This window comes from Fusarium musae, chromosome 1, assembly GCF_019915245.1.
Source record: "Fusarium musae strain F31 chromosome 1, whole genome shotgun sequence".
Lineage (NCBI taxonomy): Eukaryota > Fungi > Ascomycota > Sordariomycetes > Hypocreales > Nectriaceae > Fusarium > Fusarium musae.
In genome coordinates this window covers 5,129,950-5,147,621 of record NC_058387.1, presented here as the reverse complement: position 1 = coordinate 5,147,621, position 17,672 = coordinate 5,129,950, and the positions used below count along the sequence as shown (strand labels likewise).

The window sequence follows — 17,672 nt, the reverse complement described above, 5'->3', positions numbered from 1 at the left end:
CAGACAATAAAGAGCTACTACTCGACACAATTCATACTTGTTAGATTGATAGCGACGCCTCTGTGGTGCCATTGTTCTTACTAGCTCTGATTTTCATCATCGAACTTGAAAGGCACCCATGATACGAATCAAAGCAGATCGCCTACGCTATGATCGCTCTAGATGTATCAGGAAACCTGTACTTTGGACAATATGAATAGTTAAATTCAAATCGATCTGGTGATTTCCAGGAGTAGATAGTTAGCAAATAGGTGAATGCACTTGTCTTTGAGGAATTATGCATACTTCAATTCCAAGCTCTGAACATTCAACTCATGACCAGCTGAGGAAACGTGATTAATTGCCATGATGAATGAAAAGTCGCTACGAGGGGCAGCTTTAGAGGCTAGGAGCAGGAAGCCCAGTCAAACGGGGCGCTGCTAAAGCTCAAAGCTCCCATTATTCAACCCCACATTGACCTCATTATCAAGATTCAGATCTCATCTTAGGGAGTAACCTTTACAACTTCACTCCACCAACACGAGGAATCAAAGAAGCCAGACAAAATGGCTGACACACCAAGCGAACCACCTCCTGACTATGAAAAGTCGACCGCCACCCAGAGCACCCCTCAGCGGCCCTTACGGAAAGGTCCTATACCGCTAGATCTCCCAATTCTGAAGCACCTCAACGGCAAGAGAGTGATTCTTGCATCTGCCTCACCACGAAGAAAGGCATTGCTCCAACAGGTGAGCCAAAAACATGGGAGTCAATACCAATGGCCTTTTTCTCACAAAACATAGTTTGGCCTCACAAACCTCGAGATTCTCCCATCCACCAAACCCGAGAATCTCGATAAGGCTGCACTAGGTCCTTACGAGTATGTAGCTGCAACTGCTCACCAAAAGTGTATGGACGTTTATACTACCGCACTTGAAGTTCATCTGAAATCTATACCGGATCCTGATCTCGTCATTGCTGCGGACACTGTTATCGTTACCAAAGATGGTCGGATCCTGGAGAAGCCTCGAAGTGAAGCTGATCACATTCGCATGCTAAAGCATCTGCGGGACCAGAGAATGCACAAGGTCTTGACATCGATTGTAGTAATCGCTCCAAGAGAAGACGCGAGACATCCGGGCTATGTCATCGACACCTACACAGAAGAGACCAAGGTGTACTTCTTGAGTGAATCTGATGGTCTTCCTGATGATGTGATTGAAGCATATGTCAAGACTCGTGAGGGTGCGGATAAGGCTGGTGGCTACGCTGTTCAAGGCGTGGGCGGCATGTTACTTGTTGAGAAGCTTGACGGATGTGTCGACAACGTTGTTGGACTTCCAGTGAGAAAATGCATGGCTATGGCGGAGAAGGTCATATTCAGACAGGAAGAGGAGGACTTTGAGGGTGAAGGCGAGGAAGAGGATTAGATGTTAGGCAAGAATAGAGGATACCAGGGAAATATAATGGATACTCATGCAATTTAACGAGCTACACAAATGTGGCTTGACCAGTCCCCATTTTGCCAGTCCTCTATCTCTTCCTGGCTTCTTCTAAGTTGCTCGGGTTTCCAGAAGCGTTCTTTTAAGCTGATAGGTGCAAAGTGGTTGTATCCCGTCATCGTGGACCCAAGGTCTCAGCACCAGAGGACATATGATACCCGCTCCTCATGACTACTTTTGACTGAGCTAACAGAAAGATTGCATTGATAAGAACAAGCTGCCTTTGTAGTATTGAGCAAAGCAGTCTGAGCCTCATGGATATACTCAGAACGGTAGAGTGAAGTCACATAATTACATAATTACCATGACTAAATTAAAACATTGGTGTTGCAGATCAGGAACAACCAAACCCAAGACATGATTCAATCGCCAAACCAGGAGAACGCCCGCCTTCCATATTGGATGTCAATATGCAAGGACCAGGCAGACTAAGGGTCCTGTAGTGTCATTTTCACATGGAAAATCCGGGGACAGCACCCTTGCACGTCATTTGCGACCTACATATCCTCTCTCACATGAAAGTTCTATGCGCATCTTGACAAATTTTGCACGTTTGTTTGTTTGTTTACGTCTCACTACCCTTCTCCTCATTATCACTACTCGGCCAAATAATGTCGTCTCCGAATAACAAGTCTCCCGCCAATGGCGATGCCGGTGCGGCCGATGAGAAACCACGACTTACTGAGGAGGAAAAGAAGCAAAACCATATCGCATCTGGTATGTGAACTATTTACACGTGATATCTACTGTCGCATGATATCTGAGATACTCCTGAGTGTATCCTTGAGATGATATTCGCTAATGCGCATCAATCAGAGCAGAAGCGACGACAAGCGATTCGTGAAGGCTTCGACCGCTTAACCGAACTGGTGCCTGGCTTAGAAGGACAGGGGAGATCCGAAGGCCTGGTTCTGAAGCGGACGGTTGACTATATGCGTGAGCAGCTCTCAGAGAGGAAGGCCATGGTTGATCGCATTGAACAGGCTGGCGGTGATGTCGATGAGAAACACAAGAGGTAAGTCGGGTGACCACTTTACGATCAACAAACCAGGTACTGACTATCTTTCAAGGGCCCTATATGAACAGGCGACGAACCCAGGTCGTACTAGGGGATGATTACGCACTTGTATGGTCTTCACAGCTACCGTACGTCAAGAGCCCGAACAGACTCAACAGCCTGGGGTATTGAAACGATGGAACTGATTGACTGTCGCATATACGATATCAGCACCTGGCCATCCGAAATCGCGATAGCAACGAGCCGCGCCACAATGGCAGCGCCGCGCTATCAGCATGACTAGGGAAGAAAGACTGATATAGAGACTATTGTATCATACAAATGTGTTTTTACCGCTATTATTACATGACATCGCATCTCTATGTCTAGGCAAATGTGTCTACCATGGTTTTGAACCGCTCACGCACCTCCTCTGGTGATAGCATCTCCTTACCCAACGAAACCCGCTTGTTCTCAACATCTTTCTGTCCGATCACGAGAATCTCACCGTAGTTCTTCTCTCTTGCCTCCTTGATTTTCGCACCCAGAGGCCGTGCACTATCATCTATATCAACCGACAGCCCAGTTGGTCGAAATGCGTTATCCTGACTAGGAAGTGTGCCGTTCTCAAGCTGCTCATAAAGTTGGTCGTTGTTACCGACCAGCACACTGCGCACTTGTCCCGCCCATTCGACAACAGGCTCGGCAGTGTTAATGGTGAGAATGATGACTTGTCGGGGGTTCAACCAGAAAGGCCACTTGCCATTGTACTTCTCGATCAGGAGAGCCATGAGACGTTCAACCGAGCCCAGGACAGCGCGGTGAATCATAACAGGACGCACGGGGCCATACTCATCGAGTAGAGAAGCATCCGTGGTCGTCTCGCCTCTAGCTTCATATTCTGGCGCAGGGGCCTGATACTCAAGCTCAAATCGCTTGGGTAGTTGAAAGTCAAGTTGAATGGTCGCCGTCTGATGTTCCTTTCCATCCGAGTCTGTGAGGACGATATCGATCTTGGGTCCGTAGAAAGCACCATCTCCCTCATTCACACCCCATTCCATGCCTGATGCGTCCAGAGCTCGCTTCAAGGCGTTCTCGGCCTGGTCCCACTCCTCTTCGGTACCAATGTAGTGATCCTTTGGCCGTGTGGAGAGTGCAAGTCGATAGTTTGAGTCAAATCGCAGGACAGTGTACACCACCTTGACAAAGTCTAGAGTCTTCTTGATCTCCTTCTCAACTTGAATTGGTCGGCAAAAGATGTGTCCGTCATCCTGATGAAAACGCCGAACACGGGTGAGTCCACTCAATGCGCCGGAAATCTCGTTTCGATGGAGAGGACTGAAGTCGGCATATCGAATTGGAAGATCTCGGTAACTGCGGTTTTTGGAGGCGAAAATGATGCAGTGGCCGGGGCAATTCATGGGTTTTAGACCATAATCACCCTCTTCCTCCTCGTCTGGCTTTAGTTCCTTCTGGTCACTCCCACAGCATCCATCATGTTGCGCAGGCGGCGGTTCTGTATTCCCTCTTACAGCATACATGTCGTCGGCATAGTTTTCCAAATGACCTGACTTGGCCCATAGTGACTTTTTGTAGATGGTCGGCGTAATAACCTCTTCGAAGCCATATCGCACGTATTGTTTTCGGAGAAAGTCGACAAGTCGGTTGAAGATTCGCGAGCCATTCGGTAGGAATATCGGGGAACCAGGGCTGTAGATCGAGCTGATAAAGAGTTCTTGCTTGGTGCCGAGTTTACGATGGTCGGGGGGTTCTCGCTTTTCGGTCTTTTCAGAGTAGAATCGGCTACGGGAGATACATTGCGGGCACGTCCATGGTCTTCTTGATGTATTGAAGGCCGCTCGGGCAGTTCTTGAGCGGATCATGGCCACTTCAGCATGCAATGGCGCGTGATAGATCGATATTCAATGCTTTTGTGGAAATATGACGATCCAAAATTCACAAACCCACCTGAAATCGTTCCATGGGCGCCTGCCAGCTTGTTGCTGTTTAAAGCCTAGCGGACACCCACGGGCCGCTATTCTTAGCGGTCAGCTATCGCCTATCGGCAGTCGGTGGACATGTCCAGCTCGTCTAGCGGTTAACAATATAATACAGGGCGATGTATTGCATATAAACCTACAAAGAACACAGTCTTACTGATAATTGGTACAAACTCAGGCAGGTCAGCTCACATGCAATTCCATATATGAAAGGTGAGATCATAGGCTGGATGTACAGTCCCTTTGTTTTATAGTGGTTATGGACATTGTGGCATGGGTCTTTGGGTCTTTGTGACCCCTCCCCAACGCTAACAACCTAATGGAACCCCGCCATCCATACAAACAGAGCAACTGCGTGAGCATTGGATCTCAACTAGCCAAAATTCACGACTCTTCTTCATACCGTAATTTTTCTTCGCACTTACACAACGAGGCCCTCGCCCTCTTAATACTCTGTTACCATATCTAAGCTCCTTCAGTCCTAACTAGTCCTGCGGCTCCTACGGACATAAGCCGCTACTGGCTCTCACCATGAGCTTCGCTATCGAAGTCCCAGGCGATGCGAATCCGCTGTCTTTGCAGTCGCTTTACCAGACACTGCAGTCAGCCACCTCAACCGATTATGCGCAGCGTCAGACGGCAGGGCAACAACTAACATCATGGGAGCTCCAACCAGGTTACTATTCTTCGTTGCAGGTGAGCCTATGGCCGAGATCGAGACTCTTTTCAGGGCACTAACAATCTCGCAGGCTGTCTACCTCGACAAGTCCCTCGCCTACGAAGTTCGATTTCTCGCCATTATTCAGCTCAAGAACGGTATTGACCGCTATTGGAGGTTGTATAACCAGGTCAAGAACAGTATAAAACCAGAGGAGAAGAGCTTGATACGCTCGCGACTATTCCAAGGTTCTATCGAGGAAGAGCACACCAACCTTGCTCTACACAATGCTCTGGTGGTCGCGAAGATCGTTAGAATCGATTATCCTGGTGAATGGCCAGATGCTATGGGCAATATCATTGAACTACTCCGTTCATCGCGAAATGGCAACCAGAGACATCTTCACGGCATCCTTGAGATTCTACTACGAGTGGTAAAGGAATTGGGAACCGCACGAATGCGAAAGAACCAGACCGCTCTGCAATCAGTCACCCCTGAGATTGTTCACGTTCTAAGCGAAGTCTACTCAGAAAAGTCCCAGGCATGGATGGGCTTCCTTACTGGTGGGCCGGGAGGTCAGGAGGAAGTCAACCTGGCTATGCTCAACAGTTTACTTGCTCTTCGAGTCCTTCGTCGACTCGTTATAATGGGCTACGAGCGCCCCCACAGTGACAACACCGTTGAGCAATTCTGGACTTTGTCACAGAACCAGTTCGGGCAGCTCCTCAACCTTGTTAGCCACGACTCGGCAGTCCCACCAAATTATCAAGAAGTTGTTGGCAAACACTTGCTCCAATTTACCAAGCTGCACATTGACATGGCAGAGCAACACGCTGCCAGCTTTGTGTTTCTTCCCAACTCCATCCCCTTGGTGCAATCATACTGGGAGCTGGTTGCGAAGTTTGCGGAGGTATTCGACAAGTCTGGCGGTATCAGACAAGGCCCATCAGAAACCGGATCTGCAAAGTCCAAGGTCGAGGGCCCTGTACTAGAAAGACTGGCGCTCAAAGGACTTCTCCTTCTCAGGTCATGCGTCCGAATAGGGTTCCAGCATGTCCAGACTTTTAGATGGCGAAGCCCAGAAACAAAGGCCGAGCAAGAAAAGGCTAAGAACCTGATCAAATCGGAACTTTTGAAACCCGATCTCGTCATTCAAATTGTTAACTCCATCATCACCCATCTCTTTGTCTTCCGTAAGTCGGATCTTGAAGGCTGGGAAGAAGATCCGGAGGAGTGGGAGCAACAGGAACAGAGCGAAGGAAATGCTTATGAGTGGGAAGTAAGGCCATGTGCTGAAAAACTGTTCCTCGACCTTCTCACAAACTATAAGGACTTGCTAGTCCCTCCGCTATTGTCTTATTTCCAGACAGCACAAGATCCCCAGGCCGATATTGCTACCAAAGAGGCAGTGTATACTGCAATGGGCCTCGCCGCTGCTCATGTTCACCATGTGTTTGACTTTGATGCCGTTTTGGCTTCAACAATTGTCAATGATGCACGTCTACAAGGCGGACTCTGCAAGGTCCTGCGACGACGAATCGCCATCCTTGTGAGTCAGTGGGCTCCTATCAAGCTCGATGACTCAAGCAGGCCAATTGTCTACCAAATTTACCGGCATTTCCTCAACCCTGAGGACGAGACCAATGATGTGGTTGTCAGAATTACAGCTGCCCGACAACTACGATGGATTGCAGATGAGCTTGACTTCAACGTCGATGCTTTCCTGCCATACACTTCTGATGTTTTGTCACAGCTCATCAACCTTGTTCAAAGTGTTGATGTCGATGAGACTAAGCTCGCTATCCTTGAGTCGATTAGAATCCTGGTTACACGAATGGAAGAGCAAGTATCACAGTTTGGAGACCAGCTCATGTCAGCTCTTCCTACAGTTTGGGAGAACTCGGGTGCTGAAGAGTACATGATCAAACAAGCAGTCACATCGATCTTTGCAGCCCTCGTTATGAGCATGGGCCCCGATTCACAACGATATCAGCATTTCATGCTGCCACTCCTCTCTGAAGCAGCCCGCCGAGGATCAGACCTACACCTCCACTTAATTGATGAGTCTTTGGAATTGTGGAATAATATTCTCATGCAGAGCTATGCTCCCCTGGCTCCTGAGTTGGTAAACATTGCAGAACTTGTTCTGCCACTACTTGAATATGATAGTGAGACGGCCTCACTGGCTCTAACAGCTGTGGAGTCTTATATCCTTCTTGCTCCCGCTTCTATGCTAGAAGACCGCCTGCGTCGCCCGACATTGAGCGCCTTGTCTAATATCTTAGATTCAAAGAGCCGAGAACAGGTTCGAATGGGTACGAGTTGCATTGAGAATTTCATCAGGGCCGCTGTAGAGCTTGGCGGTTCGACGGGCGTTTCAGTTATCTTACAGGATATGGTTGAAATCGGTTTTATGAACAAAATCCTCGGAAACCTACATGACGCTTGGGAATCACATCAGACCACAGGTCCTAACCGAAAGGTCAGCAAACTCAGTACTATCACTGAGACAGATTACTTTGCCATTCTAGGACGACTGGCTCTCGCTGAACCCACACTCTTCAGCCAGATGCTGACCAATATGGGTTCGCTTGATCAAGTCTGGGCCTGGCTCTCATCTGAGTGGTTCTCGCATATGTCAAGTATGGACCACATTGAGCGGCAGAAACTCTATCTTCTTGGTTTGACAAGACTTCTGGAATTGCCATCACCTGTTCAAGAACTCGTGTTGAGCAAACTCCAGGACTACTTCGATATGTGGATCAATGTGATTTCCGATCTCCAAGATGGTGTGGCCAACGGGACCGATACCCTGATATGGGGTCCTCTGGAGACCACCGAATATGATACCCCCAAGATCATTGCGGAACGCAACATGGAAGCCAAAGATCCCATCCATACCGTTCACGCCTTCGATTTTGTCAAGATGCGCCTGCAGGACTTGGTGAACAGGGTCGGAGGTGAGCAGGCCTTCCAGGAGCAGTGGGCTGTCAATGTAGATAAAGAGGTGCTAGACAAGTTCCAGCAGATGGCTTCTGGTGTTCAGCAACAACAACAGCAGCAGCAGCAGTAAGATAATATCATTGGACATGGGATTAGAGTAGCAGAGGATTACGATGATGAAATGGGAAATGATACACCAGGGATTGCTTTGCATTAAGTAAGATTAGACCATTGTTAACGAGTTCATACAAATGGCTGAAGATTACTACGAAGTCCTCTCTCAATGGTTGTTAACTCAGCCAGTTGAATTTTCAGTAACATGAACCTATCTCTTCGGTCACATATCGCATACAGCCGCCATCTATAGCTTGCTCTGTCCCTCCTCAGGTATCTTAATAACGACCTTACCCCAAGTCCCCCGGCCACCAAGAGCCTTCAGCGCGGCCCCAGTCCTCTCAAGACCAACAAACTCCTCATCGGTATACTCAGTACCCCTGAGCTTACCCTGCTTAACAAGATCCATGATGCCATTCCACACCTTGGGTATCGTCTCCCTCTCGTGAATAGAATAAGCACCCCAGTGAAGTCCAACGATAGAGATGTTCTTGAGGAGAACCTTGTTCATGGCAACCTTTTCGATCTTGCCAGCTGCGAAGCCGATAACAAGAATTCGACCGTTCCAGGCTGTGCACTTTGTAGAAAGGTCGATTAGACCGACGGGGTCGTAGACGATGTCGACTCCACGGGACTTGGGAGTCAAAGCCTTGACCTTAGCGGGCCATGTAGCATCGTTGTAAGAGATGACATGGTCGGCGCCATAAGACTTTGCAATGTCGAGTTTGTGCTGTGTAGAGGCTGTCGCGATAACAGTCGCGCCAAAAGCCTTGGCCACTATTTCATGTCAGTTCTTATTCTCATCACCACTTCTGAGAATCTCATACCTTGAACGGCTGCAAGACCAACACCACCAGCTGCAGCATGGACAAGCACGTAATCGCCCTTCTTGACGCCCGCTCTCACAACCAAAGCGCCATAACTTGTAGGCGCAGTAACAAACAGACCAGCCGCCTCCTTGAACGACCAACCATCGGGGACAGGCAGGAGTGTCTCTTCTTTCGCCTTGATCTTTGTCGCAAAAGCGCCCTGGGATGCGCCAAAGACTCGCGATCCAACGGGAAACTTGGGGTTGGAGCTCTTGGGTGTGGCGATGACAGTACCTGCGAATTCGGCGCCGGCTATCCAGGGAAAAGCTATACGACGTCAGTATGTTGTGGGTGAATACTTATGTAGATGAGCTTACGAGGTTGGTTTTGATATTTTCCTTGGATTTGTAAGATGTCGAAGAAGTTGGCGGCGGCGGCGTGGACTTGGATGAGATATTCATTGTCTGTGGGCTTGGGATCGGGGAGATCTGAGACCTGGAGCTGTTCAGGGCCCTTTTGGGTTTGTTAGAATATTTGATGGAAGCGATCGGTGGCATTGGAAGCTCACCTTGAGGTATTCGGTGATTTGGATGCCGCGCATGATGGATATGGCTGTTATGTATCTGGCTGGGTATTATGAGTGAAGTTCCGTCCTTAAGGAATTGGATGTGATCAAGAGTTGACTAAGAAACCACAATATATAGTTTACGTAACAAATGGAGGAGAAATTAGAGATGTCGCAAAAGGAAAAGAAAAAGAAAAAGAACAGATTTAATAGCTGACGTCGGTTACCTTGTCGCAGCCAGAGTCTGGGGTTACGCGGGGAAGAGATCCATGAGCCGAGGCATGTTCCCCCGGCGATCGGCCCCTACTTTTTAAGGTAGTTAATTGATCGAGTGGACTACGGATACGGAGTACATACCATACACCAATAATGGATTATTACATCAACGTTGATGATGTCCCTATTAGCACTCCAGCCTCATGAGTTCAGCTATAATCAGAGTCATGACTAATTACAAATCACATTAAAACAGGCTGTAATCGAAGCTCGAACTACTCTCTGTTCCAAACCTGATATTTATGACCACACCATGCTTCACCTAGAGGATATCTCCCCAATCAACCTGTGTTGCTCGGCTTGTCTCGCAGTCCTGACTCGAATGCCCCTCCCAACTGAAGTGGGCAACCATTGGATTCTAATCCCCAGACTCTCCGCGCTGGATCTGTAGCTCAAGGTCCGCTAAGCAATTGCTCAATGGCACCCTGAACACTTCCACCACTTCGACGCAGGGCCGCGACATTGCGGTCAAAGTCAAAGAAACCCATATCATTAAGCTGGCGCAATTGCTCAGCGTAGCGCTCTTCCGGAGGTCGGTTATCAGCAGGAGCCGCAGGAGCCGCAGGAGCCGAGTCCAATCCACCACCACCAAGCATTTGCATCATCTGCTGCATCATCTCGGGGTTCATGCCAAAAGGGTTGTTGGGCTGTGCGCCAGCTCCCGGAGGAGGGAAGAGCGCAGCGAAAGGGTTCGCGGGAGGTGGGCTAGTGGTTGAGCCCTGCTGTGTACCACCTTGGCTAGGCGTTGTTCCAGAAGTCTGCGCACCGGCCGAACTGTCCGTCGCTCCTTGGCTGGGTGTGTTGCCTGTGCCAGTCTGTCCCGTCTGTCCCGCCGCTGTCTGTCCCTGACCGACAAGTCCCTCGAGGTGCTGCATCAGCTGAGCCATGTCAGGGGCGCCTCCCTGTTGGCGTCCCAACATGCCTGAGAGAAGTGGGTTAGCGAAAGGGTTTGCCTGGCCTTGTTGACCTTGCGTATTTCCTCCGCTGGCTGCGCCCTGGGGTGTGGTATCGGTAGCACCAGGAGCTGGGAAAGCTCCAGCCTCTCCTCCTTGCATGCTTCGCTGCATACGCATAGCCTGGCTCATCATCTCGGGGCTGCTCATCATCTGTCGCATGAATGGTGATGTGATGATTTCTCGGGCGTTGGGAAGATTTCGAAGCATAGGGTTCGAATCGATTAGCATATTGATAAAATCGGGGTTGTTAAGGGCTTCGTTCATAGATTGTTGAACGTTGGGATCGGACATGAGTCGTTGAATTCGTGCCTCATCCATTGGAGCGCCCATCTAGAAGTATGTGTCAGCGACAGTCGACATCCACATGGCATCATACGTACACCACCGTCGGGCCCGAACATATCAAGCCCAGGAAGTCCATTCCCAAATCCAGCATATCGAGCACCAGTCAAGTTGGCAAAAGGCTGGTTGGCCGTGCCTGAAGCCATGTTGGTCGGGGCGGGAGTCGATGTTGAGGTATTGGCGGCGGGAGTTTGGTTGGGCTGCTGATTGCTGGCAGCGCTCTTGACCATGTGGATTGTATTGTTGTGCTTAATCTTGTATGTGCTCAGGGCATCGTCATTCTTCATTACTCGGCCAGAGTAGATTAGACGCTGTCGTTCAACGGGAATGTTCTCAAAGTCCTCTCCAGCAAGCTTAGTCTTGAGGTCGAGGACAGTTGCTGTATCGTTGATAGTGATGCTGTGCGTGCTGTCCGAGGAAGTCTTCACCTTGAAGGTGATCTGAGAATCAGCGCTCGGCTCGGGGTTGTCGGCCATTGTGAAGACTGGCGATATGGCGTGGCGCGGCGCAACGAGGGGGTTGAGTAGCGATAGCGGGGGGTTGAGGATGGAAACAAGAGCGGGGAGGGAGTTCTTGAGTACAGAAGTAGATTATGAGCGATCGTGAGAGCTGTGTCCAGATATGCTGTTACTGCCAAATAGGTATAACCTATTACCTGGGGATGTTGGGAAGGAAAGTGTAGTCTCGAAGCTAAGACGAGGTTGCAGGCGAAGTTGAAAGCAGGTAAATTGAGCGAGGCCTTGAGAAGAAGTGGAGGGTAGACTAGACTAAACGTCAAGGCCCAGTCCCAGACGGTAAGTGCTGAGTTACTCGATTGGATCAACTGCAGATGCAGGCGTAGGCGTAGGCAGCCTGGACTCAGGTGGTATTGTCAGTCGGGTAGTGACGTGGGGCAACTTTTACTGCCAATGACGCGCTGTGGATAATTATCGAATAGAATGAAGGCAGGATTCGGAGAAGTTAAAAAAAGAAATATTCTCTAAATAGAGACTTTGTTTGCATCTGAGTTGTACTTATGAAAAGCCTTTTATGAGACGGGATCGTTTGTTTCTCTAGAATAATTCTCTCTCAAGCAGATGAACACATATCAACTTATTCCACCAACGTCCATCGTCTTCTGTAGCCAGATTCCAGTAATCACAGCCAAGTCAACATCATCTCCGGGAGCTACGGACTAGACCTCATCTCAACCTCTTTAACCGAAGAGGCGGACGTCATTTGTTGAAATTATTCCCCTTCTCATACCTCCTTTGTGCCTTATGGGGGACACCTGTGGCTTTAGGCTGCATACAAACTCATGATTCAAGCACCCATCTCTCACTCTCGCAGGTATTCGGTTCCGTTTGTTCAAAAAGGCTTAAACAGCGCAAAGTTCCGAAACAACGAGATTAGTTAGATGATGAAGAAAAGACTTTGGCAGGAGATCTCACTCTAGTATACTCATCTTGACGTTCAATAACGAACACACCACTCACTCACTCTATACTTTTTACGAGGGTCTTGGGTTGATACAGGGTAACCAACTGGCGTGGGGCGTTGGTCTTGGTCTCAATTGAGTCGAGCTGTGAACATGCCTTACTTAGCCTTACCAAACCATCTTCAACTCTTATCTGAAGGCTTCAATAAGATGCGCTCAAATCATTGAAAAAAATGGAATGAGATGCATCGCCTAGAATAAGGACACCATTTATTACATATATATATACCCCGGCGAATGGTCAGAGTCGATATCAACATCTCTGTTCAATACCAGATAATGACCCCAAGTTCATTATGATTCAAGGCATCTTTTACGCCAGATTCTTCCCCCAAGAGGGTAAATACTTACATACCAATGAGGTCGTATATCTTTTCTAACAATATTTCAGGCCCCAAGATTGTCGCACAGTCTCCCGCAGGCTGCATAACCGCCGTCGAAGGCTCAACAAAACCCCCTCTCATCGACTTCGACGTACTCCATGAGTACATCATTCCTAGACAAGCCTTCTGCAACCGCTATCTCACTATCAACACGCCAGATGGGAAGTACACCGTACTAGGATACCCGGTTGTTATTCCTCACACCAAGTATCTTCGAAATGAGTTCATCTTCAACTTCGGCCTCGTGCTCGACTCTGATGTTGACCATGTTCCTTATGAGCGCGTCGTTCGTGGTCTAGCCTCGACCTTTTCTGAGATGGAAAAACAGAATGAGTATTTGAGTCAAAATGCAGAGACAAAAGGCTCTGGGAGGAGACCGATTGATAGTTTGCTTGAGATCGTCAAGGAGGACTTGGACAATTATGGAGAGTGCATGATTCCAGTTGGTAAGCTAACTTTGTCACTGGAACGGACTCGATACTAATCACTTCACAGACGAGGCAAACACTATCAACATGAAGCTCTTCCCTCACCACATGGACCCCCCTAGAGTTCGAGGCTGGCATGTCCCTGTCCCAAAGGCCAAATTCTCTGACATTATGGATCCGACCTGGGATCTCACCCTCCAGAAAGTCATATCTCACATCGACGGTGTTTCTGATGTTCGACGTATCGCTCACGCTGCTTCTGTCTCTCTTGAGTTAGCAAAAACCGCGCTCCGCCATCTCCTCTACTACGACACTATTCTACTTCTTGACATGTTCTTTTTCACGGCATGCTACGCTCCACGGCCTGGGATCCACGACTTTATCCGAAATGTTGACGGGATGGTCGATGAATGTGCTGCATATGTATCACACGGACGCGGCCTCGTGAGCAACTATCATCTTATCAAACTCATGTCCACCTTTGCCCCAGGAAAATCCGTCATGGAATGGCTCAAGGGGCATCAAGACACAGGTTTCGAAGTCCTTCGCTTTGTTGACGTTCGCAGATTCGTCCAGTTCGGCGTCATAAAGGGTTGCATATACCGCGTTCACAAATTCGTCGTCTCTAAACAATACCTTGCCGCCTTAGCATCTGGCCAAAGTCGCCCTGTCCCAGGAGGAGATCCACTGCAGAAGTATACAGATGGCTGTCACCACTTTGACCAAATCATCACAGAGCAGAACATGACGGACAGTGAAATTATGGAGAAACTCAAGAAGTTGCCGGTTCCAAAGGGGGACTTGGCAGTCTTTTATAGATAGACCCAGTTTCAAACTTCTATACCTATCATTTAACATTTTACATCATATCTATGGTATCATGGAGGTTACAATATACTACAGTGCTATGTTACACGGCAAACATATGCCGACTTTGTACAGGCAACCCCTCATTTGCTTCTCCTATCCCATGACAGTTGAGCCCGCCTCTCACGCACATCGTGCTTATTGGGCAGCTCAATATCCGAGTTATTGGCAACCCTCAATTGGTTTTTCTTCCTCGAGGCAATTTCAGTAAGCTCCCTGTCTGATATTGGTCTACCCTTCGCCTCAGCGTCTTTCTTCAACTCCTCCTTCATCCTGCGCAGGAGACCGGTACCGGGCTGGCCAGGGTAGATCTGGCCGCTCTTCTTCCACTCCTCATCGCTGATGAGCTCGACGATTCGGACGTTGTGCTTGCCCTTGCGCATGATGAGCATGCGGTCGTCGATGAGGAACTTGGAAGTCTCCTCGGGGAACCAAGCCTTCATAGGAGTCCAGGACAGATTGCCAGGGACGAGTCCCCTCTTCTGACCAGGCTGCGCGGCGATATAGGCGCCTTGTGCAGAGAGCAGACGCTGACCCTCACTGCTGCTGGATGCGAGACCGACAGCGTGGAGAATCTTTGCTGGTGAGGAGTTCATGATGGAGCGAGGGAGTTTGATATCGCTTCTTGGGGCATTGTTGGGAGTGACGATGCCAGTGTCTGGAGTAGGCTCACTAACAATACCCTTAGGTAGCTTGGTACCAAATCGAAACTCGTGTTGCATGGCCTCCTCAACAGCCTTCTGAGCTCCGTGAATAAGTGAAACAACTTCAAACGCCAGGGTGTGCTGAGCCTTTCGCTCCTGGGGTGCCGCTCGGTGCTCCCTCATTAGCTTCGAGATATTCTCTAAAGGAATAAAAGTGAACATCTTGAGCAAATTCTCAATCTCCTCGTCAGATCTTCTCACAAAGTAACCGTACAAGTCGAATGCTGATGTTTTGAACTCATCCAGCCATATAGCATTGCCAGCACTTTTACCAAACTTGTTGCCGGCAGAGTCTGTTAACAACGGCACGGTGAAACCAACGGGTTCATGGTCCCAAGTCGAAGGCATCTTCAGGTGAGGCGCCTCTTCAGTCTCGCGAATGGTCTTGAGGGCCTCGATTCCAGCAGTGATGTTGCCGTACTGATCTGAGCCTCCAATCTGCATCTGAACGCCAAGTTTGTTGTACATGTGCCAGAAATCCCACCCTTGAAGAAGGGGATACATAAACTCGCCAAGAGACATGCCGTCTCCCTCAGTCATCTTTCGCTTAACACTATAAGTCTTTGTTAGCACTCTGAATCGCAGTTTCTGGATAGAGGGTAACTCACGTATCTCTAGCCAGCATAGGTCCGATTCTTGTGTGCCTGGCTATCCTTTTGGCAAAATCATAAAGAGTAAGGTTCCCTAGCCACATGTTGTTGTTCAACAAGCGATGTGTGGCAGCCCAGTCCGGCTCATATCCGTACTTCTGTTTTAAAATGTGGACATTTTGCCATAACCTCGTCAATTGGACGTGGATCTTTGTGATGTTCTTGGAAATATCTGAATTGGAAAGAATCGCTCGGCTCTCGAGTCGGTCGGTAGGATCACCAATACGGGCAGTTGAGCCACCGATCAAGGTGACAGCAGGATAACCGTGGAACCACATCCAGAACATGGGCATCAGCGGTAGCAAGTGACCGACGTGCATCGAGTCGGCGGTGGGATCGATACCGACGTAGGAGCCTATCCTCCTGACTCGCATAATTTCCTTAATCTTCTCGGGGGATCTGATGTATAAGTTAGATATATAGTCGAGTTGAGCATCATGGGTAGTGTCGCATACCCTGCCACATCCTTGATATATCCTCGTTCCTGGAGAACATCCCATGTGTGTGGGATCTCGCCTTTCTGAATCTTCTCTGCCCTCTCTTTCCATCTCTCCTCGCCTTCTGCAACTTTCTTGAGGTACGTCGTCGCGATGTTTCGAACTTGGAGAGACCGTTGTGCATTAAGGCATCTCGAATATATGGTTGTTCGTGAGGGAGCGAGTTTCGAGACGATGGCATGGATCGCCATGGTGGTCGGATTGAGCAATTTCTCAGTTGAAATAATTGGGATGGCAAAGAACGAAATCGTCTTCAGCAACCAACTCTTCTCCAACTCAAACAAATCTGGGCATCATGGCTCGAAGCTGTTAGCCCACCCAAAAAAATCCAAGCGACGTCGGATAGAATCTTCAAATATTGGCCAATCACAGATGACACTGACGAAACAGCGCTATTGGCTCCGTGACAGGTGGAGGGATCCACACCACAGGGAAATCTTCGGGACGCCTTGAACCAATCACGAAAGAGGTAATTCGAGATCCTCGGCAATGGTAGGACATCCAGTTCCGGGGCCAGTTCGAATTGATTGATCCAGGTCAAGTCGACATCATCAATCCAATTCTTCCTCTGATCCACTGACGCCCTTCGAAGCAGCCACCAATTGAGCGCCGCGACAACATCACCAAGAATAGATCACTCAACGCTTCAAAATGGCCTCAATTGCGCGTTCCTCTCTGCTTAGGCAGACCGTTATGGCTTCTCGATTGGCCGCTGTCCCCGCGACCCGAAGCACTTTCATGCCTATGCCTAGCATCCGATCTCAGCTTAAGGGCGTCGCTGCTTTCCACAACACTGCTCGACGATCTGCTATTCTCCCTCCCGGACCTCGTGCGTGCTAGTGCCTCTATTATAAGGACCATATGCTAACGTATTCTCAGAGCGCATCGAGGGTGGTGGTATGAACACATCCAAAAGCCGAATCGCAACTTGACCGGCTTCACATGATATGAATATCGATAGCTAACAAATACTCTAGTCAACGACCCTGCTCCCATCCCCGAGCCCAACGCTGCCCACGGCTCTTACCACTGGACCTTCGAGCGTCTCCTCGCCGCTGGTCTCGTCCCCTTGACCGTCGCTCCCTTCGCCGCTGGATCTCTCAACCCAACTCTCGACGCCATCCTCTGCAGTGTTCTCCTCCTCCACTCCCACATGGGCTTCCAGCAGGTCGTCATCGACTACATTCCCTCAAGGACCTACCCCGGCCTCCGAAAGATCTTCAACTGGCTCCTCAACATTGCGACTGTCCTCGTTGGAGTTGGTCTGTACGAGTTCGAGACTAACGATGTTGGTATCACCGAGGCTGTCCGACGAGTGTGGAAGGCATAAACTGGCTGAGCGTTGTTTGGCGTGTGTAAGGTATGAAGGATGCTGTTGATAGTACTATTTGTCGCGCAGATTTGTGACTGCAGACACCTGTATAGAAAAATTTCCTTTGAGTTAACGAAGATTGCGTCAATTTCATATAAGACAGCTCTTCTACTTTACTTCCGGAACTAAAATTCTGGCTTCTGGTTTCCAACG

General features: G+C 49.0%; 9 protein-coding genes across 9 annotated transcripts; 5 read left to right on the top strand and 4 right to left on the bottom strand.

Moving 5' to 3' along the window:
- Positions 1-545: 545 nt before the first annotated feature.
- On the top strand, positions 546-1,409 carry J7337_001530 (uncharacterized protein; the record flags this gene model as incomplete). Its single annotated transcript, XM_044819270.1, has 2 exons — positions 546-728; positions 783-1,409. 2 exons carry the CDS (start codon positions 546-548, stop codon positions 1,407-1,409), a joined length of 810 nt encoding a protein of 269 aa, XP_044686972.1.
- Positions 1,410-2,092: 683 nt separating this feature from the next.
- J7337_001529 (uncharacterized protein) lies at positions 2,093-2,597 on the top strand (the record flags this gene model as incomplete). Its single annotated transcript, XM_044819269.1, has 3 exons — positions 2,093-2,198; positions 2,298-2,496; positions 2,552-2,597. 3 exons carry the CDS (start codon positions 2,093-2,095, stop codon positions 2,595-2,597), a joined length of 351 nt encoding a protein of 116 aa, XP_044686971.1.
- A 267-nt stretch (positions 2,598-2,864) lies between these two features.
- On the bottom strand, positions 2,865-4,361 carry J7337_001528 (uncharacterized protein; the record flags this gene model as incomplete). The annotated part of the gene is made up of 1 exon (XM_044819268.1): positions 2,865-4,361. One exon carries the CDS (start codon positions 4,359-4,361, stop codon positions 2,865-2,867), a length of 1,497 nt encoding a protein of 498 aa, XP_044686970.1.
- Positions 4,362-5,009: 648 nt separating this feature from the next.
- On the top strand, positions 5,010-8,209 carry J7337_001527 (uncharacterized protein; the record flags this gene model as incomplete). Its single annotated transcript, XM_044819267.1, has 2 exons — positions 5,010-5,174; positions 5,228-8,209. The coding sequence occupies 2 exons, from the start codon at positions 5,010-5,012 to the stop codon at positions 8,207-8,209; spliced, it is 3,147 nt and encodes a 1,048-aa protein (XP_044686969.1).
- Positions 8,210-8,440: 231 nt separating this feature from the next.
- Positions 8,441-9,603, bottom strand: J7337_001526 (uncharacterized protein; the record flags this gene model as incomplete). The annotated part of the gene is made up of 4 exons (XM_044819266.1): positions 8,441-8,970; positions 9,021-9,329; positions 9,380-9,515; positions 9,571-9,603. The coding sequence occupies 4 exons, from the start codon at positions 9,601-9,603 to the stop codon at positions 8,441-8,443; spliced, it is 1,008 nt and encodes a 335-aa protein (XP_044686968.1).
- Positions 9,604-10,235: 632 nt separating this feature from the next.
- J7337_001525 (uncharacterized protein) lies at positions 10,236-11,617 on the bottom strand (the record flags this gene model as incomplete). The annotated part of the gene is made up of 2 exons (XM_044819265.1): positions 10,236-11,129; positions 11,180-11,617. 2 exons carry the CDS (start codon positions 11,615-11,617, stop codon positions 10,236-10,238), a joined length of 1,332 nt encoding a protein of 443 aa, XP_044686967.1.
- Positions 11,618-12,914: 1,297 nt separating this feature from the next.
- Positions 12,915-14,251, top strand: J7337_001524 (uncharacterized protein; the record flags this gene model as incomplete). Its single annotated transcript, XM_044819264.1, has 3 exons — positions 12,915-12,957; positions 13,010-13,447; positions 13,497-14,251. 3 exons carry the CDS (start codon positions 12,915-12,917, stop codon positions 14,249-14,251), a joined length of 1,236 nt encoding a protein of 411 aa, XP_044686966.1.
- A 128-nt stretch (positions 14,252-14,379) lies between these two features.
- On the bottom strand, positions 14,380-16,338 carry J7337_001523 (uncharacterized protein; the record flags this gene model as incomplete). Its single annotated transcript, XM_044819263.1, has 3 exons — positions 14,380-15,553; positions 15,609-16,049; positions 16,106-16,338. The coding sequence occupies 3 exons, from the start codon at positions 16,336-16,338 to the stop codon at positions 14,380-14,382; spliced, it is 1,848 nt and encodes a 615-aa protein (XP_044686965.1).
- Positions 16,339-16,798: 460 nt separating this feature from the next.
- On the top strand, positions 16,799-17,477 carry J7337_001522 (uncharacterized protein; the record flags this gene model as incomplete). Its single annotated transcript, XM_044819262.1, has 3 exons — positions 16,799-16,976; positions 17,027-17,044; positions 17,125-17,477. The coding sequence occupies 3 exons, from the start codon at positions 16,799-16,801 to the stop codon at positions 17,475-17,477; spliced, it is 549 nt and encodes a 182-aa protein (XP_044686964.1).
- Between the last annotated feature and the right edge of the window lie 195 nt (positions 17,478-17,672).